This window comes from Palaemon carinicauda, chromosome 17 (assembly GCF_036898095.1).
Source record: "Palaemon carinicauda isolate YSFRI2023 chromosome 17, ASM3689809v2, whole genome shotgun sequence".
NCBI lineage: Eukaryota > Metazoa > Arthropoda > Malacostraca > Decapoda > Palaemonidae > Palaemon > Palaemon carinicauda.
The window spans coordinates 69,550,242-69,575,847 of NC_090741.1; the positions used below are offsets into that span (position 1 = coordinate 69,550,242).

At 45.4% G+C, this 25,606-nt stretch overlaps 1 protein-coding gene across 1 annotated transcript in view; it reads right to left on the reverse strand.

Moving 5' to 3' along the window:
- The window catches only part of LOC137656857 (uncharacterized), a 94,399-nt gene extending 70,982 nt beyond the window's left edge, over window positions 1-23,417 (reverse strand). Inside the window, exons 1-2 of the mRNA XM_068391217.1 lie at window positions 23,238-23,417; window positions 7,399-7,521 (exon numbers count right to left, since the gene is read on the reverse strand). Coding sequence (XP_068247318.1) covers window positions 7,399-7,521; window positions 23,238-23,372 — 258 coding nt within the window. The 5' untranslated portion in view covers window positions 23,373-23,417. The remainder of the gene's footprint in view (window positions 1-7,398; window positions 7,522-23,237) is intronic.
- Window positions 23,418-25,606: the final 2,189 nt, after the last annotated feature.

Here is a 25,606-nt window from a genome sequence, read left to right on the forward strand (position 1 = left end):
CATGTGCCCTAGGGCGAGGTGACGGAGGAGGGTCTGGATTCAAGGCATGATGGATGGTCCGTCGAATCCAGGCTGAGATGGTGTTCTTGGTGACCCTCCTCTTCGTCCTACCCGTGCTCACAAACAGGGCTTGCACGCGGGGACGAGCTGCAGCTGTTCTCTTCAGATAACGTCTCAGACTTCTCACTGGGCAGAGTAGCAGGTGATCTGGGTCATCTGTTACGGAGCGGAGACTCACAACCCTGAAGGAGTCGAAACGTGGGTCCGGAACTCCAGGGTTCTGAGTCTTGGCATCAAACTCAGGGACGAACTTGAACTTTACCTCCCCCCATCCCCTTGAATGGGCGATGTCGTATGAGAGACCATGAAGTTCACTGACTCGCTTGGCCGAAGCCAGAGCGAGCAGGAATACCGTCTTCCAAGTCAGGTGGTGGTCAGAGGCCTGGCATAATGGTTCGAACGGAGGTCTCTTCAGAGCCCTGAGGACCCGAACCACTTTCCAAGGAGGGGTCTCACTTCCGACTGAGGGCAGGTAAGCTTGTAGCTACGTATGAGTAAGGAAAGTTCCAGCGAGGAGGAAATGTCTATTCCTTTCAGCATGAAGGCAAAGCTTAAGGCTGAGCGATAGCCTTTCACCGCCGAGACTGAAAGGCGCATTTTCTCCCACACATAAACGAGGAACTCCGCTATTGCTGGAATAGAGGCATCGAGGGGAGAGATACCCCTCCCACGACACCAACCACAGAAGACTCTCCACTTCGCCTGGTAAACACCTGCGGATGACTTTCGCAGGTGTCGAGACATCCTTTCCGCAACTTGTTCCGAAAAGCCTCTCTCAGAGAGGAGGCGCTGGATAGTCTCCAGGCTAAAGCCGAAGCGATGCTACGACTCTGTGGAAGATGTTGCAATGTGGTTGTCTGAGTAGCTCGTGTCGTGGGGGAAGCTCTCTCGGGGGTTGCGTCAGGAGCAGCAGAAGGTCCGGAAACCACTCTGCATGATGCCATAGCGGAGCTATTAAGGTCATCGACAGGTTGACCGATAGTCTGGTCTTGTTGAACACCCTTCTCATCAGACAGAACGGTGGGAAGGCGTAGACGTCGATGTTGTCCCACCATTGTTGGAAGGCATCTTGCCAGAGTGCCTTGGGGTCCGGGACTGGAGAGCAGTACAGCGGCAGCTTGAAATTCAAGGCTGTCGCGAACAAGTCCACTGTCGGGGAACCCCACAAAGTCAGGACTTCGTTGGCTCCTTGAGGATCCAAAGACCACTCGGTACTCACTATCTGCGAAGCTCTGCTCAGGTTGTCGGCGAGCACATTCCTTTTCCCAGGAATGAAGCGAGCTGATAGACGTATCGAGTGGACATCGGTCCATCTTAGTATCTCTACTGCAAGATGGGATAGCTGTTGTGAAAAGGTACCTCCCTGCTTGTTGATATAAGCCACTACTGTGGTGTTGTCGCTCATCACCACCACAGAGTGACCCGCCAGGGTCTGTTGGAACTGTTGAAGGGTCAGAGAAACGGCCTTCAGCTCTAGCAGGTTGATGTGGAGGTACTTTTCTGATTCTGACCATAGGCCTGAGGCCCTCTGGTTCAGAACGTGGGCCCCCCACCCTTCTTTTGACGTGTCCGAAAACAGCATCAAGTCCAAGAAAAGACGAGAAGATCCACTCCCTTTCGGAGGTTGTCGTCGGTCACCCACCACTGCAAGTCCGTCAGTTCCGCAGGTCCAATCGAGACCAGGAAGTCCGGGGAATCGGTGCCTTGATCCCACCGGGACTTGAGCCGCCACTGCAGAGATCGCATCCTGAGGCGGCCGTTGGGAACTAGACAGGCCAGGGAGGCTAGGTGACCTAAAAGACGTAACCACGATTGGGCTGGAAGATCTTCTCGACTGAGGAAAGGTTTTGCAACCCTTCTCAGCCTTGCTATCCCGTCGTCTGATGGAAAGGCTTTGTGGAGATCGGTGTCTAATATCATGCCTAGATATAACAGTCGTTGTGTTGGGAACAGAGAGGACTTTTCGAGATTTACCATGATCCCTAGATCTTGGCAAATTCCCAGAAGCCTGTCTCGGTGTCGAAGAAGGGTCGACTCCGAGTCTGCCAGGATCAGCCAGTCGTCTAGATAATGAAGGAGACGGATGCCATTCCTGTGCGCCCACGAAGATATCAGTGTGAACACTCTGGTGAACACCTGAGGTGCTGTGGAGAGACCGAAACACAGCACCTTGGAACTGGTAGATCTTGTTGTCTAGGCTGAAACGTAGGTACTTCCTGGAAGACGGATGAATTGGGATCTGGAAGTACGCGTCCTTCAGATCCAGTGTGCACATGAAGTCTTGCGGTCTCACTGCAAGTCTGACCATGTCTGCTGTCTCCATGCTGAACGAAGTTTGCTTGACAAACTTGTTCAGGGCTGAGAGGTCGATGACGGGTCTCCAGCCTCCAGACGCTTTCTTTACAAGAAAGAGTCGACTGAAGAAGCCTGGGGAGCCGTCCACGACCTCCTGGAGAGCATCCTTCTTGAGCATGGTCTCGACTTCTGCCCGAAGGGCTAGCCCCTTTGCCGATCCCGTGGCATAGGAGCTCAACGACACTGGATTCGCTGTCAGGGGAGGTAGAGATGAGATGAACGGGACGCGATATCCTTGTCCGACCACAGAGGACGTCCAGGAATCGGCCCCGAGTTGCTGCCACCTGAGCACGCACCTTTGTAGGCATCCCCCCACAGGTGGACACGCAGGGGGATTGCCAATCCTAGCGCTTGCGGCCACGGCCACTCCTTCTAGGATTTTTGCCTCCCCTGGAGGACTTTGTGCCCTTCTTGTCTTTGACAGGAAAGGGCTACGGTTTAGACACCTTGGTCTTAGCTGCCGGAGCCTGCTTCGGTGTCCTGCGAGGCTGCTGTTGTTGTTGAGAGCTGCCGGAGCCTGCTTTGGTGTCCTGCGAGGCTGCTGTTGTTGTTGAGAGCTGCCGGAGCCTTCTTTGGTGTCCTGCGAGGCTGCTGTTGTTGTTGAGGAGCTGGAGGCTTGTAGGGCCGGGATGTAAGGGCCTTCTGGAGGAGCGAATCTAGACTCGTCTTCCTCCACCTCTCAGCTGTCCGTTCTACGTCCTTGGGCTCGAACAGGCTTCCTCCAAGGATGGAGAGGTGTCTGAGTTTGCTAACATTCATAGCGGGGACCTTCGGGTGGAACCTCTCGGTCACCGATCACGGCGCTTGAGAACCGAGTTAGCCCACAGGTTAGTGACCTGGTGAGCTAAAAACTCGATAGAGCGCGTTCCCGAGAGGAGGAAGGTCTCCAGGGCCTTCCTATTGCTCTCCTTGGACAAGTCCTTAGAGCGCAATAGGATGCCCAGAGACCCTAGCCAGACATCCAGCCATGAAGTGGCCTGCATGGCACACTTCGCGACCTTCTCCTGGCTCAGGACCTACGACGCTGTGAATGTCACCTGCCGGGCGTTGAGTTTCTCTACAGAGAGACCCCTGGTGAGCTCTTCCACGGAGTGGTGGAGGGGAAGAGCTAAACAAGGCTCCTCCATGATCTCGAAGTACCTCCTCTACTGTACGCGAGGAGGTGGGAGGAGCTTGTTCCCGGCAGAAGAACAGCTGGAGGAGGCAAGCTCGGAAAGCTGGCCCTCGACCTTGTCCCTGGCGCTCTTCACCCCTTGGGACCAGGGCAGGGCTGCACTGGTCTTGGGGGGCTTCTGAATGACATAGACCTGGTCCAGGACCGTATCCTTGCCTTCGCGAGGGACGGTCTCGGGATCCTTGAAACTATTGAGTTGCCTCATTAGTCCAAGGACCTGCCAGAAGGCGTGCTCCGATTCTCGCTGCTCTCCTCCTTGTGGACTGGCAGCTAAGTCTCCTGTCCCCATAGGCTCTTCATGGGGGGAAACGCGGACGTTCTCCCGAGGAAGGGCTGGCTCTGGATGAAACCTAGATGATGATTTGGGTAACGTCTTGGAGTCCTTGGGTTCCCTCCTGGGAGGGATACAGGACTCCAGCAAAGTGGTCTGAAAGGCACTTCCTACGCGAGACGTTTCTCCTCCTTGAGGTGGGGTTCCTCCCATTGGTGCTGTGGGAGAGTGTCTCATCTCGCTGGATTCTCCCGAGGACGGGAAAGGTTCATCCACAGGAGAAGGAGAAAACATCTGCGAGGGGGAAGGGGCCTTCCCGACGGACCTCTTGGGAGCCAGCTTAACCCGGGGAGAAGTCACCGCGAAATCCACTCCTCTCCTTCTCTTCAGTGGGGGCGAGGGAGCCTTTGGTTTCAGTCCCAGATCAGCGAGGGCTGACTTCATAGCCTGCACCACCGCTTTCATCTGGGAACCGAACCAAGGCTGGCAGCTGACTGACGCAGTGTCAGCGATCCCCGCTGGAGGGAAGGGGATCGGTCGATCCTTCGGAGTGAATACTACAGGGCCTGTCTGGAAAGATGAAAGGGAAGAAGAATGTTGTCCGGACCTCTCTGATGAGTGTTCTTGCTCCTGGACGCGTGCTCGGCGCTTCCGTGATGGCAATCGCGCGGATGATTTGGAAGTGTGCGGCCCTGGTGCCTCGCAAGGCTGGGCGCGCTGCGAAACCCGGTGGGAATCGCGCTGGGGGTCGCGCGATGGAAGGATCGCTGGTTCGCGCTGGCGATCACGCGGTGGCAGGATTACCGGTTCGAGCTGGCGCTCGCGTGATGGCAGAATAGCGGGGTCGCGCGCGGACGACCGATGGCGCGCAGGCGCGTGGAGAAGAGGGCGCGCAGGCGCGCTGGCGAGTGGGCGCGCAGGCGAGGGTGTGCGTGAATGCACAGGTGAGCGCGAGTGCCTGGGTGATCGCTGGCGATCCGGAGAATGATGGCGCGTAGGCGAACGATGTGGCCTAGGCGAGATCAAGCGCGTTGGCGAGCGATGTCACGTTGGTGAGTGACGGCGTGCTGGTGAGTAACGGCGTGCTGGTGAGTGACGGCGTGCTGGCATACGACGGCGCGTTGGCGAGCGACGGCGCGTCGGCGATCGATGATGCGTGGAACGCGTGGGCGACCGACCGCGTACAGGTGAGTTGGCGCGTGGACGAGTCGGAGCCCGGGGGCGATCATAAGCGTGGGCGCGTTGGTGAGCGCTCGCGCGCAGGCGAAGGATCGCGCGGGCGAGTAGGCGAATGCTGGCGCGTAGGAGATCGCTCACGTGTAGGATGGCGCGCCGTGGCTGAAGATCTCGGCAGTGAAGTCTCGTGGGCGGCCTCAGGAACTGCTTCGTGGGCGCGTATGCACTTTAGTGCGCGCTGGAGACTGGAGCACAGGCGGTGGTCGACGCGTAGGGGAACGCTGACAAGGCAAAGGAACAATGTCCTTGCCTGAGCCCAGATCCGAAGATCGTGGGCGCGCGGGTGAGCGTTGGCGCGCTGGGGGCGTATCAGGAACTGGGCGAGCCGTAGTGCGCTGATGCCCCGGAGGTTGACGGCGCTCAGGAGACTGTCGACGCGCAGGACGCGCAGCAGGAGCTGAAGTGCGCGTGCGCGCAGGTGAACGCTGACAAGCAGGAGACCGCTGGCGAGCAGGCGAGCGCTGGCGAACAGGGGCGCGTTGGCGATCATGAGAGCGCTGGCGATCAGGAGAGTGCTGACGGTCAGGAGAGCGTTGGCAAGAAGAGTCTGACGACCCTTCTGCCGTAGAGCGCTTGCGCGCAGGGCGCTGACAAGCAGGAGAGCGCTGGCGAGCAGGTGAGCGCTGGCGAACAGGAGATCGCTGGCGAGCAGGAGAGCGCTGGCGATCAGGAGAGCGCTGGCGAGGAGAGTTAGGAGAGCGCTGGCGAGCAGGAGAGCGCTGGCGAGCAGGAGAACACTGACGAGCAGGAGAGCGCTGGCAAGCAGGAGAGCGCTGACGAGCAGGCGGGCGCTGGCGATCAGGAGAGCGGTGGCGCTTGCGCGCTACAGAAGGGCGCACAGGTGAAACCTGGCACGGAAGGGCCTCCCCCACATTGTGAGAGAGGTCCTTCTGCCCCAAAGGGACCGGTGCTTGCGTAAGCAAGGGAGATCTGCAGGCACAGGAGATCGCGAACAATCAGCAGAGAGGTCCAGAGGAGTTACTGCTACGGTCTGCTCCCGATGAGAAGAATCCTTCACAGGGGAGGACGAGGATGACGACCCGAAGAGGAGGCGCCTCTTGACTCCCTTGTAAGGAGAAGGAAGGCCTCGGCAACAAAGAGGAGGGAGAGCCTTACGGCGAAGACGACCTCGTGGCAGGGTATCAGGATCGTCGGTCCTCCGAAGAGGAGTCTCTGTTAGTGCACTCCCCCAAGAGGGAGCAACACTCACAGGAGAGACCGTTGGACCCAACTTCCCCCTCGAAGGATGTTCGGAGGGGGAACCTGGGCCTTCAACAGCAACAGTAGAAGCAGGGGTTTGACCCGACCCGTCGGACGCCTCTGTCACAACAACGTCGTCAATAGCCAAAGGATCTACCTCTGGTATTACCGGCGACTGTTGGACAGCTGCCCCCAACTGGATCAGATCAAACAGGGCTTCCTTGGAGCGCGAGCCCTTAAGCCCCAAGGAAGCCCAAAAGCTGGAAAAGATCATCATTAGACACAGTTTGGTCGTAGTCTACAAAATCAATAATATCCTCCCCCGGAGGAGGAGCTGCCTCGCTATGGGAGGCAACGCCCCTTCCCACACACCTAGTTTGGGAAACAAAAGAAGGGCCTACGCTACCACTCGGCAGCCTCTCATAAGAGAACGAACGATTAGGAGCTTCAGAGGAGGTTCGGGCAACGGAAGAAGAGTCCTTGGAGCCTTCCTTCCCCTGGGGGGAAGAACGGTCTCTCTTAGAACTCTTCTTACGCCGCCACGCAAAACTCTCCCACTGGGAGGTAGGCCACTCCCGACATTCCATACACAGATTATCACTACTACACCGTTGACCTCGACACTGCTGGCAAAGGGTGTGAGGGTCTGTCTCAATCACCGACATAAAAGTTCCACATGGGCGATCGGGAAGTCCAGGGCATTTCCGCATGGTGGAAAGCAAAGGTAGAGGCCAACTTCAAACAAATACACACTGGAAGAAAAAGCAAACAAATTAAGGCTGTCAATATGCGAGGACGGGACAGAAACGTCTGTACATCGTCCGAGCCAAAAGTGAAGTGAGGCAGCTCACCGGTGTGTGGAGGGGGGAGGGGTAGCTAGCTACCCTTCCCTACCCCCGTGCTAACTAGCGTGGGGGCAGTTAAACCCTCGTTAAAACTTTAATGGCTCGTCATTTCAGCTACGCCGAAAGGAAACCCATGTAAATAGCGTGGTTTGTATTTCGGTTACGGAACAATTTCCTTTTTATTGTTACTTTGACATAAAAAATATGGTACATAAAATTAGCTCCATGTATAGAAAAATAATACTGAAGTGAATCACCTGTAATAGAGCTCTCAGTTTCTGCTGTCCTTCCACCATTCTGTCAATGAGATCCACCGTAGCAGCCACACCCATATGGCATCGCTCACAGATTCGTACTGGTAACTGGCCATTGTCAACAACCTGATGGGAAAAAATGGAGTCAAACAATAATAAAGCTTGAATATACAACTGCTGCATATAATAAACAAAATTTTGGGGAAGTAAGATGATGATAACACAAACATCTTACTTCATTACAACTAATATTGGTTAGTACAACTAGATAGTTTGATTTTATCTGATAACAATGTATCCATCACTACCTCTTCTTGCATCACCAATTCTGATTTTTTAAAAATGGTGTGAACTACTACACAGTATTATGCAAATAGCATCCGTTCATTGAACCTCCCATCAATTACATACCACTGATGAGAAAGTGGTCAGACCTGGTTAATGTTGATTCAACATTTTGCCTTATTATGACTGAGGCTTATTTATTCCCCATTCAATGAAAAATATTAAGCCTATGGACATACCTTCACTAAGGAAAAACACATTTACCCTCTCCCATTCAAGACAACAAAATATACAGCCAATTTCCTTTACTATTCCCAGATGTCTTATAACCTTTGTTTTTTATGATTTTGTTTAAAAAATAAGTCTGTACTTGATGAAACACGGGTAAAATAAGGCAAAAGCATGACCTGTTCACCTGGCTCTTTAGATATTCTTCTCCAAATACCTAACTTCTTAAAAGTGCAAGTCTTTTCTATTTCTTACCCAAAAGGTTATTTCTGTGGAATTTTTCAACTTGCACTGCAATGACTGGCTCATGATCACCATAATCACTTTGAGACTTATACTTTCTCTGAGGCTACTATTATACAATATCTTTTCTTCCTGGTTTTACTGTCAATTAAAATTTCCCTTATATTATTGTAATCCTTCCAGATAATACAATCCAAGGTATTCTGCTAGTTCCAACATCCTGTATTTTGTATATGTAACACTCAGTTTGCAATACCTTACATTGGTGATGTGATTAACTGAATAACAATTTGACCAGTTTTGCTCCTCACCTATCTGGATAATTCATCAAAAACTTCCCTTTCCATTGCTACTTATGAAAATATAAAAAAATCTAATAACTAATCTTGTCCAGCAGATGAGTTTAACAACTACTTTAAGTTCACTCCTCTTTCTCTCTTGCACCCTAACGGACAAATGCATTGAAATTGGGCTTGAGGCTCGGCACTGGGGCTGGGGAGGCCATTTAAGGGTGAGGTGCAACAGGGAAAACCCATAAAATCACACTATGAAGTTACAAGTTAAAAAGGTTAGATAACAAGAGGATAAAAGGAAGATGAAATGAAGGTTGAGAGCAGTGAGTTCAGCTATGGACCAGGGGCATTGCAAAGACCTTTGGTAATGTTTACATGAACTTATTGAATAAATAACATTTCTTAATAACTATACAATTAGGAGGACAAAATGGCTGACAAATTAAAATACACCCATTGAGGATTCATATCTAATAAGCACACTGATGGTTTTCGATGTTCCTCCCCTAGTGAGAGAGCAACTCTCTTCAGTTTTCTTTTTATACACCCAATACTGCCAGGTATTCCGCAAGCTCGGCATCAAATGCCTCCGGTAATATCATACTTCCAGGGTACCGCAACACAAAATCAATAGAGCAAGCCGTTCAGTTCCTCTTCCCTAGAAATTAAACTGGAAAGTTTTCTCTTTAAACCTAAATAATTTTAGAATAACATATGCCAATATTCTGACGAGTGGATAGTGATCCAAAACGACAGTGAGGTTAAGGCATCGCAGCAGGAAGGGCTGTGTATTCTGGAGGCACGTCTCAACTGCAAGGGCTCCTCCTTCCAAAGCAACATATTTTGCCCTGGCAGGAATAAAACAACAGCTACTGCATAAGACAATTCTCCAGCCTCCCTTGCAGCGCGAAAGATAACTTGATATTGGCTAAGGATGACAAAGCCTTTGCCTTCTTGCTCTAGTCGGTGAAGGCAACCATGAGGAAAGTTTTGTTGTGACATACGAGGTCATCCTTCCCCAGCTGGTAGATTGCGTCCTGTGCCAGCCAAAATTTCTCCTGATGCTGGAGATTACCTGCTGGCTTCTTAACCCTTTTACCCACAAAGGAAGTACTGGTACGTTTCACAAAACTCATCCCTTTACCCCCATGGACGTACCCGTACGTCCTTGACAAAAAATGCTATTTAAAATTTTTTTTGCATATTTTTGATAATTTTTTGAGAAACTTCAGGCATTTTCCAAGAGAAAGAGACCAACCTGACCTCTCTATGTCAAAAATTAAGGCTGTTAGAGCAATTTAAAAAAAATATACTGCAAAATGTGCTTGAAAACAAATAACCCCATGGGGGTTAAGGGTTGGAAATTTCCAAATAGCCTGGGGGTAAAAGGGTTAAGGAATCCAAGATGGAGGCTGAGTCACGGAACAGTGTCAACTGATTTACAAAACTAGCCCAAAGTCTAATGTTAGATATCGTTGGAGTAGCTGACATGGGAAAATTTCTTATAATGGCGAGATGGTTACTGGTCGGCTAGTATACATCCCAAGCAAGATGGAAGCCCTTAAAGTCGATAGCCCTCCTGCAAACTTTTAATTGTGATGCTATAAGCCCAAGGGCTCCAACAGGTAAAATAACCCAGTGAAGAAAGGAAATAAGGAAATAAATAAACTAAAAGTGAAGTAATTAGCAACTAATATAAAATATTTTGAGAACAGTAACATTAAAATAAACATTTCATTTATAAGCTATAAAAACTTAAAAAAAAAAGACAAGAGGGAGAGAAATAAGATAATGTTACCAAGTATACTCTCAAGCAAGAGAACTCTACTCCATGACATTGGAAGACCATGGTACAGAGGCTATGGCACTACCCAAGATTAGAAAACGATGGTTTGATTTTGGAATGTCTTCCTAGAAGAGCTGCTTACCATAACTTAGTCTCTATTACCCTTACCAAGAGGAAAGTAGCCACTGAACAATTACAGTGCAGTAGTTAATACCCTGAGCAAAGAAGAATTGTTTGGTAATCTCAGTGTTGTCAGGTGTAAAAGGACATGGGAGAATATGTAAAGAATAAGCCAGACTATTCGGTGTACAGTATGTGTAGGCAAAGGGAAAATTAGCCATAACCAGAGAGAATGATCCAATTCATTACTGTCTAGCCAATCCAAGACCCAATAACTCTCTAGCAGTAGTATCTCAACAGGTGGCTTGGCACATCTCTAATGTCAACAGCGAAATAAAAAAAAAGAAAAAAATTTTTTTCCTAAATATACAAACCTGCGATCTTTAATAGAAGTATGACATAGGCGAAGCTGAATCGGTTGTTAAGACTTTCAACAGGGTAAACATATTTAGTCGCCTAGTGGCAGGTAAGCCCCGCCCATTCGACAGGTAGAGCAGTAGTCAATTTGACGTTTGCCCTAGGTGTTCGTGGAGTAGTTGAGGCAAGAGAAACAAATTTCTTTATAAACATATTTGTGCCTTCACATAAAAATAGGAGACTTATCCTTGGGAAGGAGAAGTCCCAATAACCAAAAACTGGCTTGGTTAACTGACCTGAAAAAATTCATAAACTTTGATTCTAAAGAGAGTGAAAGTCATGACTACTGTCAACTCTCTAACTTCCTGTGCATATGGATGCAAACAGAGTTAGGGTATGCCACTACCATAAATGGTTATGAAGAATCACTACCATGAGGGATATGTCATCCCTTGTCCAGTGTATAAACATTATATGATTAATGAATGTCCATCGTTCACCTTGCTCGGAGGATGGTGGAAATACTTCAATACAATTTCAAATTAAAAAGAAAAGGTATCCAGGGACTTGTGGTTGTACAGTATTCATGAAGGTATTGGGCAGTGAAGGTCGTCTGGCATTTCCAGACTTTGGCCTCCATGATCTGCAGAATGGACAGATTCCTCCTGTAGGATAAGGTACAGGCGATACTCCTGACTTTGTGAGCCCCTCGTCTTAAAGGGTCTTCCTTCGTGTGTGTCATCTGGAGCTTTTAATAGTTTCCCAAATCCAGAAGGGAATAGTAATCCAGGAGATCAATCTCTTAACCTTCCAAGATTTTTAAGAAAAGTGTCTAGTGCGAGTTTTTATTATTTTTTGAGACAGCATCAAAATACCCACACAGGACAAAGCAGCAGATTGTCTCAATCAATGGTTACTTCATTAAGGGAGGAGATTGAGGCGATGTTATTGTACAATCTCTGCAGGAGGGGCTGACAAGAAAAGGTTGGCCCACCAGGGTAATTCTCTTGGTACCTTGACAAGGACATCAGCAGATCGGTGAAAAATTTTGCTCGTGGCCACTTGAGAAGCTCCAGGGTCATCCTGACATTCAAAGTCCCCAACAATGTTAATGGCTCAACGAATCAGGTGGAAAGGCAGAAAATAGTAAGCACCCAAGTTACTCCATTCCTCCATCACGACTGCCTAGTTTGGAACTGGAAAACAATACACAGGATGCTTTTAAGCTACAGCTGGTAGAAATTCCGGCCATTATCCTCCTACTTCGTTGCGCACATCTTCCCTGAAATGTATCTTGATCACAGCTCCACAGCATTGTCAAACATCCAAGTTGTGAGCGTTCCTTGCTAACTCGCATAGGTCATGTGAAATGAAACGGTCCCTCCCTGTTTGTTGATGTAGGTCACCATGGTAGTGTTGTTGCTCACAAATGCTATCGAGTGCTCCATCAAACTCTATTGGAAAGCTTGCAGTGTTAGAAGCGCGGCTCACATTGCCAACAGGGTGATGTGCAGACCCTTCTCTTCTTCAGACCGAAACCCCTAGGTGGTGTTGCCCATCAGATGTGTGCCCCATCCCTCCTTTGATGCATATGTGAACAGCAACAGAATCTCTGGAAGAGGGGTCTACAGCAACTTCCCTAGTGAGGTTTTCATTGTTCAAACATCACTTTAGATCTTCCCTCACTGTTGCATTCACCTGAACAAAAGAGTGAGGAGGATTGGTTCCAGCTGACCAGTGATGCTTCAGCCACCACTGAAGCAACCTTTGGTGGAGGTGCCTGTGGGGAAAGTTTCTCCAACAACAAAAGATTCCTATAAGATGATGAAACTGACTTGCCAGTAAACTTTGAACTGAAAGAAATGGTCACGCAACCTCACCAAGTCAGTTGGTAAAATAGTCTGTCAAAAAGATTTTCCTCACCGAGTCAGATGACATGATAGACTGCTGAAAGATTTTCACTGCTGCTGTATTTATCAACATTTCCCGGTAATCCGCCCATCTCTTGAGCATGAGACAGGACTTCTTCAAATTGACAACGATCAGCAGATCATTGCAAAAGGCTAGGACACTGTCTCGATCCTGAAGCAACTCTCTTCCTGAAGATGACAGGATGTCAATCATCGAGATACCTCAGATGACAAATCCCGTTCAAAAGGACCGAAACCAGTGTAGTATACAATATGGACTTGGGGTCCAGATTCCGCAATGGAGCATGGACCCCCCTTATGGAAAATGGATCCCCCCTCAAAACTTGACTTGCATAACCACTTCGACTGCCTACCAAATCACAGGACCTCTACTACAACTTCACAGAAGTGATTCACTTTTACAGACATGGAAGACACCGAGTACACGTGAGTATCCTTATTTATGCTAATTTGGGCATCTAGTATCTATTGCTTAATTGGAAAGATGAAAATTATGTTCAGTAACAGCTGTTACTTAAGTACCCTTAATTATGTTGAATCCTTGTGTGGACGCCTGCAGAACGGGATAGTCCAAAGCACTGGACTTTGAAATTGTTACACCACTCTATTGACGACAAAGCGGAGGTACTTCCTGCTTAATCAATGGATGAGTATCTAAAAATATACACCCTTCAGGTTAATAGAAAGTAAGAAGTCCTCTTTCCTGATAGCAGCACAAACTGTGCTTACCGTCTTCATCTTGAAAGGAGTTTGTTGAACAAACTCGTTCAAAGGAAAGAGGTTGATCACAGGTCTCCATCCTCTTGATGACATAATTCACCCGGAACAGTCGACTGTAGAAGCTAGGAGACTTGTCAAAGATGACTTCTAGCACATTCTTGTCCGACATCAAAGAAACTTCTGCCATGAGCACCAGAGCTTTCAGCAATCTTGGAGGATATGTCTGGAATGTCATTGAATCTCAAGCGAGTGGAGAGAGAGAGAGCTGATGAACAGTGGATGGTATCCTGTCAAAAGGACTTCTACCACTCACTAGAGTGGATTTGGACTTTGATGCGGCTATCTGATTCTTTACTGTTGGTCATGTGGTAGAAGCAGCAGCAGCCCTGAGCATAGCTGGCTTAGAGGAACTTTGGCCCCTAAAAGCCACTGCTCGTTGGATAAGGGAGTCTTGGTTCACATTCCTCCATCTCTTGTAAGTTGCCTCGCTGTCCTATTCTGAATGAGAGGATGGCCTTCCTTCCCATACAGTTGAAAAAAAAAACCTACTACTGTGTCTCTCCATTTGAGAACCCAGTTCGTCTACTGGTTGGCCGACTGACTAGCTAAAATGGAGACACCTTTGGCCCCGGAGAAAATGGGATCTGTAAACTCTCTTCAGATCATGAAGGAAGGTGGGACATTGAAAAGTGGGCCACCACCCTGACTAATGGTTAATCCATGATGTAGACTAGAGGCTAGCCATCGATGACAACTCCAACGCTGTAGATTTGTAAGCTGAAAACTAACTGACCCCGTATTTCTACTTCTCCACCAAAGACCCCTTGGTCAGAGCCTCTATCGCATCATCGATTGGCTGGGTTCTGATGATGTTTTTCTGAGCTCGTCAAGTTCTCTAATAAGAGCCAAGTCCTTCATGAAGGTCGAATCCATCACTGAATTGTCTGTCTCGGTAGGCATAGGACCCTGATCTGGAGTAACTAAGTCTGCGAGATAATCCTTGTGAAGGAAGGGTGGGGAGGAAGGCCTCTTCACCAGCTTAAAGTGGGACACATTTGCCCGGTATTCTTTAAGAATAGCAACAGAAGTGTTAATTGTCTCCTTGACCGAGTTACTCTCTGAAAACACCAGGGAAGAAGGATCATCTTCAACCGAGGGTGATCTTACACGTTCTGGGGCAGAATATTTCTGAGGTTTATCTTCCTTGGAAGGACCATGGTGTTTAGACCTAACATCTTTGCACCTGGACAAGGAGTCTGAAGCAGTCCAGTCCATACCTGGTTAGGTACTGTGAGGAGCGGAACGTTCTGTCCGGGAAGAGTCTTAGGTCGAGCTGCAACGGAATCTGAAGCCTCAGGAGACGAAACTTCCCTCCGTTGTTTAGCGGAACGAGGTGTCTCCTCTATCAACGCCTTAGATGACTTGACCCGTGGGGTCTGAAGCCCAACAATCATCTCTGTAGAAGTCCAGTCTCCACAGGACAGACACTTCTTAGAAGGAGAGGAGCGTTGTTGGGAAGACAGATCATGAATAGTCTTGATCAATGATCTCGAGAAGTGGAAACTACTGTTTCCTCTCAGCATTTCCTTGAATGCTAGGAGCAAGACCGAGACGACCTCCTGCCCATGGGACTCGAGAACGTTGTCACTTGATCTGGGTGATGGTGATCGTGATCATGGCAAGGATTCTTATCCCAAGAAGTGGGAGAAGCGCAAGATATCCTAGCCCATGCAAAACGAGAATGAGACGACCAGGACGATCATGCTCATGTAGATCCAAATCGAGAAGATCAGTCACACAGTTATCGTGCATGTGATGATCGTTTTTCACAGGGAGAAAGAACAGAAGGCAAGAATAGCCTGGCCTCTCCTTTTTCTCACTGAGCTGGACGGACAATTCTGGATGATTGGAAGACTTGAAAGCGTCATCATAAACTTCCTTCCTCGCAGCTCTCTTGGCAGGGCATTCTGTCACCAAAGTGTCTCGGGAGCATCCCGAGGTAGGAGAGGGACTGGAGTTCTGACCAGTAACTCTTGGGATAGACCTCTTACGATTGTAATCTCTGGACCCTTGCACAAGAGGGCTAGAACCTTACACCAGCTTCTTTCACAAAAGTCAGATCTCATTGCAGAGTTACAGCCCCACGAAACCATGTAGAGGAATAGTCTCATGAGACTTCAAACAACCGGACATTCTGTGCTTTAGTGACTTCCTCTTCTTGTCTTCCTCGGGGCAGCAGGTGGCTATAATACACGTGGAAAACCTCTGAAGCAGGAAAAGACGGAATGAGGAGAGTGGGATTGTTTAACTTATTTGCCACAATACACAAAAGATGAATGCATTTTAAGTTTTCTGACATTCTGACATCAAATGTCATTGACGCCGAACACAAAGGATGAGGATCTACTCCACACGGTTTATGAAGGTACCACAAGGACTACCTCCAAGACTGGAGCAGGTTCTTATATTCTACTGAAATATACTCAAAATCATAAATGCACTGCAAATAAAGAAAAAGAACAAAACACAAAGTGAAGCATAGCAAGGACAGCAGTCGAAGGAGGCATCTGACTGGAATGTCGACCTGGAGTTAGGTGATGAAAGTCCTGCTGACTCATTGTATGGTGGCAGCCATACAATCTTAACAGAACCCAACGATTTTCTTTACACTGGTAGTAGCTAAACAGCAACGGAGTAAACCCAATTAAATGACTCAAGTTTGTATAGCTAGGAAAAATTTAAATCATTTTAAAAATTTGTATTGTTAAGTCCATTGGATTGAGGATTAGTGATATAAATTGCTTCTTTCATTTAGGTAGATGTTAAGCCGTATAAAAATTGACAACGTAAGAGCTGAGAAGTATTATTAAAGGTAAAAAAGGGATTTTGACGTAGGAAAAATCTATTTCTGGGGAGATACCTGTGACGCCCAGTGAAAAGGGTCCTTCTTTACACTTTTCTGATATAAATACTTCCAAATATACCAGAGAAAGTTAAAAGCATGGAATGCAGAGGTTACTACCCTCGCGCGAGCACCCTGAAGGTGTCGTGTATAAAGCAGGGGCGTGTGAAAACCACTATTCACAGGCTGTCTTCCATTTAGCTAATTCCTTCGTCAAAAGGGATGGGCCGATACAGAGGCACCAGCTACGCTACCTGAGCCACACCACCGACGCCCGACGCGAGCGCCATCTGAACAACATCCTTCTTTTGGAACTCTTAAGCGTCGTCTCGTTTGTTTTGTGCTCTCGCTTTATTTTGTGTTTTGAGGATTTATTCATCATGGCCGGTGCTCTCCTTCCTCCTACACCAATGTTAAGTACCATAGTTTATTGTGACAGTTATCTTAGTACCGGGCTTTGTATCCTTTTTTCACTTTTAGTGTTTGTTAGTGCGACCGGCCTTGTGCCTCCCGCGTCGTTCGCGGCCGTTGTTATTGTTTACGTCTTACGTTTTCATTTATTGCCATTCGGTACTTTGTCATTTAGGTTCTTACCATTATTGTTATTATAGATTTAAGGTCTTGCACCTGTTATTTGAACCTTGTTATATACTTTGGTACTTATTTACGCTTTGAGTTCATTTCTTAGTAAAACAAAGGATAACGTTTAGGGCTTTATTATAGTTTAGTACCCTTCAGGCGTGGTCTTGTTTCCGCCATTATTTTCATGTTACGGGTATTATTTTACGTTATTTTATTGTTATATCCTTTTTCGTTATTCTTCGTTCCCTTTTGTTTTTTGTTTTCATGTGTGTGGCTGTTTGGTTTGTTTTTGTCGTGTTTATAGTAACCATGAGTGCGAGAAGCTGGAGTTCCCGTTTTCTGTTCATGAGATAACGAGTTCTCCCTTTCTCTATCTCCCCGATGGGCATTGTTCCCGAGTGTGAGCATCTGGAGCTTCCCGTTTTCTGTTCATACAGTCACGGGTTCTCCTCTCTCTAACTCAACCTTTTACGATATTATTTTTATCATATTATTAGTCCATTTTGTATTTATGGTTACTTTTACATCCTATTTATCATAGGCTAGTGTTTATGTTGGTCCTTTTGTATGAGAGTCTATAGTTGGTTAGTTGGCAGGCCCAATAGCCCCCTTTTAGTAACCCCCCCACTAGTTCCATCCTCTCCCCGCTACGGCCAGGGAGTTGGGCCGGAACCTCCATCCAACTCCGCCATGAGTTTTACCGCTTAAGACGGGAACACGTTACTTACCTATTTTTAATGCACTCCTCCGGCAGGGTCTCGTCCCCTCAGCGGTTCCCCGCACATAGACTCCGGCTACGGCCGTTTAAACCATCCCCCCCCCCCATCCATCTCATGCTCCGGGGGTTACTTTACGGATATCTTTTCGAAGATCAGTCACACATTAGATTTTATTTTTATTATCGAGGACCTTACCCAAGATCTCCGGCTCGTTCCGGCGCTCTTTCAAGCACTAGCCTACATGTTAGCTGTAATTACCCAGAGGCTCTGGCCCATATATGCCTTTTTGCTCCGGCGCACTACGGAGTAGTTTAAATCTCACCAGTTTAGTTATTACAATGGGGCTCCGGCCCCTTTTTTAGTACGAACCTTACATGCACACCATATTCCTCCCAAACTCTCTATAATTTTCATGTTACTTTAAGAGTCTCCGGGAGCGTATTAATTTATTTAACCTTTTTATTACAGAAAGTCCGTTGTGCCGTCAAGGGTTGCGCCGCCTCCTTTACGGATCCGATAGGCCACGATGTCTGCCGATCCCACACTCACTGTGCGATCTCCTTCATCCGTGAACCGGGCCAGGCCCCCTACATGGTCTGGTTCCCGGAGGCTTGCACCTTGTGCTACGACCTCTCAACGGTCTTGCTTAATGATGATGTAAGATTTCTCTATTTCTACTGTTTCTTCTATGATTATAATATTGAATTTCAATTCAGTGTTCTATTATCAATTTTTGAGATGTATCTTACTGTTTTATATTTGGAAATACGTTAACTTTTTCCTTAGTTCTAATGTATTTTACCATTTCCAGGCTGATGAGGATGCTCTCCGGGCCGCCAAATCCAGTCTCCAGCCATGGGTGTCAGGGTTTGGAAGAAACGCCCCCACCGGCTACCCTTATCTCCTTGACAGTGACCTGGCCTCCGGTCTTTTTCCAGGCTCCTCCTCAGCGGCGGTACCTTCAGCCGTAGCCGCTCCCATGATTGAAGCTATCAGGGCGGCTATCCTCTGGAGGAAGATAACCAGCTCTCAGGAGACGTCTCCGCCCTGGATATCAACGTTGAACCAATGGACGAGCAGGTTAGTGGTGTTGAGTTGGCAGATCCCTTTCTCTCACCTACTCCTTCCTCTTCCTCATCTTTCCTCGGCTTTGAGAAGCCTCAGACTTCATCTTGGGATCCCTCTCTATCTGTTCGACCTAAGGTGAAGCCGCTTCGCAAACCCAAAATTCATAGCACTTTAGCTTCGCCAATTTCCGTATCTCCGGTCCCTGGACCTTCATCAAATCCTGACATCCCTACCAAAAGTACTTCGCCTCCCAAAGGACACAAAAGCAAGTCCGCTAAGACCAAGGCTTCAGGTGCGAGTAGTTCTCCGGAGCCTCCGTTAACACTTAGTGCCCTCAAGGATTTCATGCAGTCACAGGTGAAGGTCCTGGTACAATTGCAAATTAAGCAGCAAGCGGGTTCTATAACAGAGTTGAGGGATATGGTATCGAGCCTCCTCCGTACTGGGTCTCAGGTACCCCCACCCACAGCCGCAGACACGTCTAAGCTACCACCCTTTGATAAAAATAATCCGTGGCGGTTCGCTAGGCATGCTCCATACCTAGATGGTACCCTGACGCTAGAGGGATTGGGGACCCGTCTTCTCGATGATCTGGAGTTTTACCCTCCTGTCCTTCAATTCCCATTTAACGGTTTCGTCCGGCTGCAAGAACACACTCTTGTTCGGATGGATAAGGTTCCTAAGGAAACCGTGATTTTCCCTAAGGAACAGGCCCAAGCTGTCTGGGCCCGGACTCTCACCGACTGGGGATGTGTTAATTCTAAACTGACCCCTCATAAGGGAGCTTATACCATCTTTATGGCTTCCCCATCCATCGCCTCCCCGCTTGTGGATAAGGTGGCCGAATTGACTATCCATCGCCTCCCCGTTTGTGGATAAGGTGGCCGAATTGACTATACAATCAGTCAAGGAAAGCTCACCTATGCCTATCTTGAAGGAGACGGACCCCACCTCTATGCTCGTTCCAGCCCCTTCGGACATCTGGAATGATACATCTGCTACCTTTACGGTGGGGAAGCTAGATCCGGACTGCGCGTCCTCGCTGTTCTCTGAGAGACTCCCCAAGTTGCCGGACCACCTCCTTAAATCGGAGCTTGACGCTAGAAACAGGCTGGCTAGATCTCTCCATTCAATAGTGTCTACGGAGTTGTTGTCCTCCCTTTACAATGATGAGCCCATCTTCCGAGTCTTTGCGAAGAATTTGCTCCAGACGTTTCAAGTGGACCTGCATGATTCCTGGACAGCCCGGACGAACTGCAGAAAACATGTTCTTTCCAAAGCCTCCATTAGACATGAACCAAATAGGCTCATCGCCTCCTCCTGCTGGGGGTAAGACACTCTTCCCCCAAGAAGAAGTCGACAAGGTCCTCCAGGATGCAGCGAGGGCTAATCAGAACCTACAGGTTCGATGGGGCCTTTCGAACAAAAGAAAGTTCGAATACGGGAGACAACCCTTTTCTAAGAAACGACAAAAGTTATTGTAAGTGAATCAATGCTATTGTGTGTAAATAGTTCAAAAAAGTAGAAAATAAGTGTAAGTGTGTTTGATTCTGGTCCATAGTGCCTCAAATCCACTTCAACACAGGATATTATCAATTCTACTAAACCACAATATGAAGCGAAATAATGCGAAATACACTAAAGGGAAAGGAGATATACACGCAGTAACAATTTCTCTATTTAATCATACATAATAAAAATGTCAGTGGTCAACCCTAAATATCTGATCTTATTTTCACTTAAGCTTAGCAAGTAGTAGTAGTAGTAGTAGTACTGTAGTAGTAGTAGTAGTAGTAGTAGTAGTAGTAGTAGTAGTAATAATAATAATAATACAGTACAATTATTGATATCTACTATTTTAATTTTGACATGGCATAGCAAGTCCATTTCATTTGTATATTTTTTTTTTCAAACATAATACAATACTCAATTACATCACTCTGAATGACTGTGAAAACAATGTCCAACTGAAAAGTACTGTACATATTTAACAGACCTTACTAATTCGTCACCCCCTTAGAACATAGTGTAAGATTGCGACTCGTTCAACAACAAGTAATGCATTGGTAAGGGCATAGAGCCATGCTATCACCTCAAAATAGGACTACAGTACAGATTATGTTAAAAGGGTTCCATCTTATTAACAGATAATTTCCTGTTTCATACTACTGTTAGCTACCTGGATGGTTTTACAGCATATTAGTAGACCTACAATATAAGGTAGGAGAATCGAACTGACTCAATCAAATAGATATATCCAAACACATTATTTTGAGCCCCAAAACTTATACTCGGAAACTAATAATAGCCTAGATATCTTAATTTGGTAAGAAATTCCAAATTCCAGTGACTGTATATCAACTTCCCTACTTTCTATACCATTAAAACTGGCCGCAAATTTGCAATCACCTAAGTGGCCAATCAGGGCCGATTTCACTAACTATTTTTTTGGCTAATCTCCTACCTTCATTTCCAAAGACATGCTACCTACAGAATCTTGAAAGTTCTTTCGTGTTGTTTGGTTGGGAGGGAACTAACTGTTGCGATCATGCCATATGTACAGTCATTATCCTTTTGGAGATAAGAGGTGTTACAAGTATGTTTATAAAAAAAATTTTGACTGAAAAACCCGATTTCACGAGGAAAGCCAACACAAGGATACAACCAACTACAGGGAAAGGCTCCAATAGGTATGATAAGGACAATCATCTTACGTTAGGTTTGTTGTGGAACCGTAGGTTAGATGCAATTTCTCTGTTTATTTCCCTTATGAAATGCGTTATTTTTTTTGTCGCAATTTTCTTTTAGTGTTTCAAACATATTAATAACTTGAAAATAATAAAATTTCCAACATTTACACATCAAAATAGTTCAAAACACATATTAATACACCAGGAGCACCTCTTACTTTCATGGTTAGTGTTCTTGTTCTATTAGGCAAATTTACCCCTTTGTATAGTACAGATGAAGAGGAACCTTTGTATATCAGCGGCCAGTTCCTCCCGTGTGGATTAAAAATGAACATTAACTAACCTAAACTTTATCCCCTAACCTAACCTAAAAGCCATGTCCTTACCTACTTATCTAACGGGGGCCCCCTGTGATCCCCCTTACACTACTGTATTCTAAGTTAGCCATAATAATAAATACAGATAGCCGTTACCATTCATACACCCCAATGAATATTTTGCACAACATACTGACTGATCTATTTTGATGACTTAACTGATCTTGAAATATTGTATATTCATTACTCATTATTTATACATTTTATTTGTTATTCACTTTCCTCACTGGGTTACTTTCCCTATTGAAGCCCTTGGGCTTATGGTATTCTACTTTTCCAGCCTGGGTTGCTGCTTGGCTAGTAACAGTAATAATAATGATAATAATAATAATAGAACCAGAAACTTAGTCCATGACATGTTTTTTCCTGCAGGGGTGTATGTATGATAGCGGCCACCTGCATGTATGATTACGGCTAACTTGGAATACGGTAGTGTAACGGGGGGTGCCAGCCCCCTTGTTAGGTAACTAAGGACACGGCTTGTAGGTTACGTTAAGGGGGGAAAGTTGAAGTTGGTTGATGTACATTTTTAATCCACAAGGGAGGAGATGGCCGCTGATATACAAAGGCCCTTTAATGCAAATGTCTTAACTTACACTATGTATTATCTCCAAATATATTACAGAAAATAAGCTTTAGCATTATTTTTGGTAGTAGTTTTTCCCCTAGGTTACATTATCCCGTAAAACAGCACAATAATACCTTATTTTTATAAGGACAGCTGAGACCTTCCATAGTCAAATTTCTACCCTAGGCATATATTTCTTTAACTCTTTTTCACTAGACTAAACCTATTAGTGAAACTAGCTTAAACATTTAAAACGCCATAACAGCTATCAAAAATTACAAAAGAATATCCAGACTGGAATTACCTGTTATATATAATTAGGCCTATTACTGAAGGATAACCCAAAACCCTAGACCTATGATACAACATAGACCTAGCTAGCATAAACGTAGTCAATGAACTCATGAAAACCCCTATTCTCGTAAAGAAATGGAACTGATTGAAGAAGTTTTGAACCATCTTCTGTAATATTATTAGTTGATAAACACATGTTAGCCTCGAGATTGGGCCCATTATCGAGGATTGATGTGATAATTGAAAGCAAAGGTGCCATAATTCCTTAACAACTGGCCGTTGAAACGTGTCCAAAAGATAGCTATTTTCCGCAAAATGAAACCTAACCTCTTATTTCTATCAGAGTTTTGGTCAATTATATCTAAACTATTCAATTTATCCCGCAATTTATCCATATAAAAATCACAAATTGGCAACCATTCCACCAAAACAACAACAACGGCCGCCATTTTCTACTTTACACTATTATCTTCATATATTACCCAAATTATACATTTTGCATGCAAGAATAACAGGTTTCTACTCCAAGCAGAGGCATTGCATGTAAAGGACAACACAGGAAGAGAAAAATTATAAAATTATAAATTTCAATGAAGACATTAAAGGTTTGATTTGACTCCGAAAATCAACCGAGAACCTGCAACGTGAGGAGCAACCCAAAATGCAAGGTGCTGCTTACCTTTATGGGAAGATATTTGTTAATTAAAATGGCCAGCGATGCTTTTTCCTCACTGTCATCGAAAATAGTGAATCCTACGTCAGATTCCGTGGCACACAGGCGACAATATGTGGAGTCTGCTAAAAGAGTTCCCATCTTGTCTGTTTACACTCGGTCTAATATGGTCCACCGAAGGCCATGATTTTGTGTGACGTCACTTGGCGCTGAGACTAAAATTGCTTTGCATTATTATTATTATTATCATTACTTACTAAGCTACAACCCTAGTTGGAAAAGCATTATGCTGTAAGCCCAGGGGCCCCAACAAGGAAAATAGCCCAGTGAGGAAAGGGAACAAGGAAAAATAAAATAATTTAATAACTAACAAAATTAAAATAAATATTTCCTATATAAACTATAAAAGCTTTAACAACACAAGAATATAAATTAGATAGAATAGTGTGCCCGAGTGTACCCTCAAGCAAGAGACCTCTAACCCAAGACAGTGAAAGACCATGGTACAGAGGCTATGGCACTACCCAAGACTAGAGAACAATTTGATTTTGGAGTGTCCTTCTCCTAGAATAGCTGCTTTGACAGATTAATTTCGTTTTTGGCTTTTATCGTCGTGGATGGAAATATTCATTCCAAAAGAAAATTTAACAATTATTTCTTGTATGAGATTATATCCATTGTCTTGCATGAGGGTACACTCAGGCACACTATTGTATCTGACATCTCTTCCTCCTTTTTTAAAGTTTTTTTTATAGTTTATATATAAAAGAATTATTTTAATGTTTTTACTGTTCTTAAAACGTTTTAATTCTTTAATACTTTTCTTGTAGTTTATTTATTTCCTTCCCTTGCTGAGCTATTTTATTGTTGGAGCTCTTGGGCTTATAGCATCCTGCTTTTCCAACTAGGGTTGTAGCTTAGCAAATAGTGTGCTTGTGATTTCAAGCACATGTTACCCACACGAGTAAGTAGAACTATCCAAAACAATAAACAAACTAAAAACCCAAGATATTCGTAAACACAATCAGACCAAAATTGAGGAAACACTAAATTATTATTATTATTATTATTATTATTATTATTATTATTATTACCTGCTAAGCTCCAACAGGTAAAATAGCCCAGCTAGGAAAAGAAAAAAAAGTTTACGAAGAATAACAACATTGATATAAATATTTCCTTTATAAAATGTAAAAACTTTAAAAAACCAAGATGAATAGAAATTGTATAGAATAGTGTGCTCGAGTGTACCCTTAAACAATAGAACTCTAACCCAAGACAGTGGAAGACCATGGTACAAAGGCTATGGCACTACCCAAGACTAGAGAACAGTGGTTTGATTTTGGAGTGTCCTCCTCCTAGATGAGCTGCTTACCATATCTAGAGTCTCCTCTACACTTACCAATAGGAAAGGGGCCACTGAACAATTACAGTGCAGTAGTTAACCCCTGGAAAGAAGAAGAATTGTTTGGTAATCTATGTTGTCAGGTGTATGAAGACAAAGGAGAATATGTAAAGAATAGGTCAGAATATTAAGTATTTGTGTGTATGTGTGTGTGTGCGTGTGTGTAGGACAAGGGAAAATGAACCGTAGCCAGAGAAAAGGGGTCCAAAGTAGTACTGTCTGGCCAGTCATAAGACGCCATAACTCACTAGCGGCAGTATAACAACGGGTGGCTGGTGCCCTGGTTAACGTATTACCTCCAAAAGGAAAGGGGAAAAAATAAAATTGATGAAAATAAGACTTGGAACAGGGCGTTTACATATGTTCATTTTAAAGGATGAAGATGGAAATATCCACAATAGATATGGAGTGATTATTACAGAAGGTTTCTTTACAATAGTGATGTAATAAATAACTTCACCAATAGCAACAATGAAATGCCTGAGCCGGTACCAAACGTGACAGTAGAAGTAAAGAAAGCATTAAAAAGCATAAGACGCTAAGTAGCAAGAGAAGATGGCCTAACAATTGTAGGTGGAGGAGATTTCATAGTAGTAAAACTGGCTGGACTTTACACAAAATGTCTACAAGAATGCTTTATACTTACAGCTTGTAAAGAACGTTATCATAACACTAATTCACAGAAAAAAATTAGCAAAAAGACCTGAAAAAATAGCTCCCAATAAGTTTACTTTCCTTAATATGTAAAGTATTTACAAAGATCATATTAGACCGAATAGAAAAACAGCTAGGCTTTAATCAACCAAGAGACCAGGAAAGGCTTCAGAAGTGGGTATTCAACAATTGACCATATCCATGTAATTAACTAGCTAATAATAAAAAAAAAATAATAGAGAAACCACCATTGATAATGTTTCTTAAATTTTGTATGATAGCGAATTTACTTTTGAGAAATAGGCATTAGGTCTTT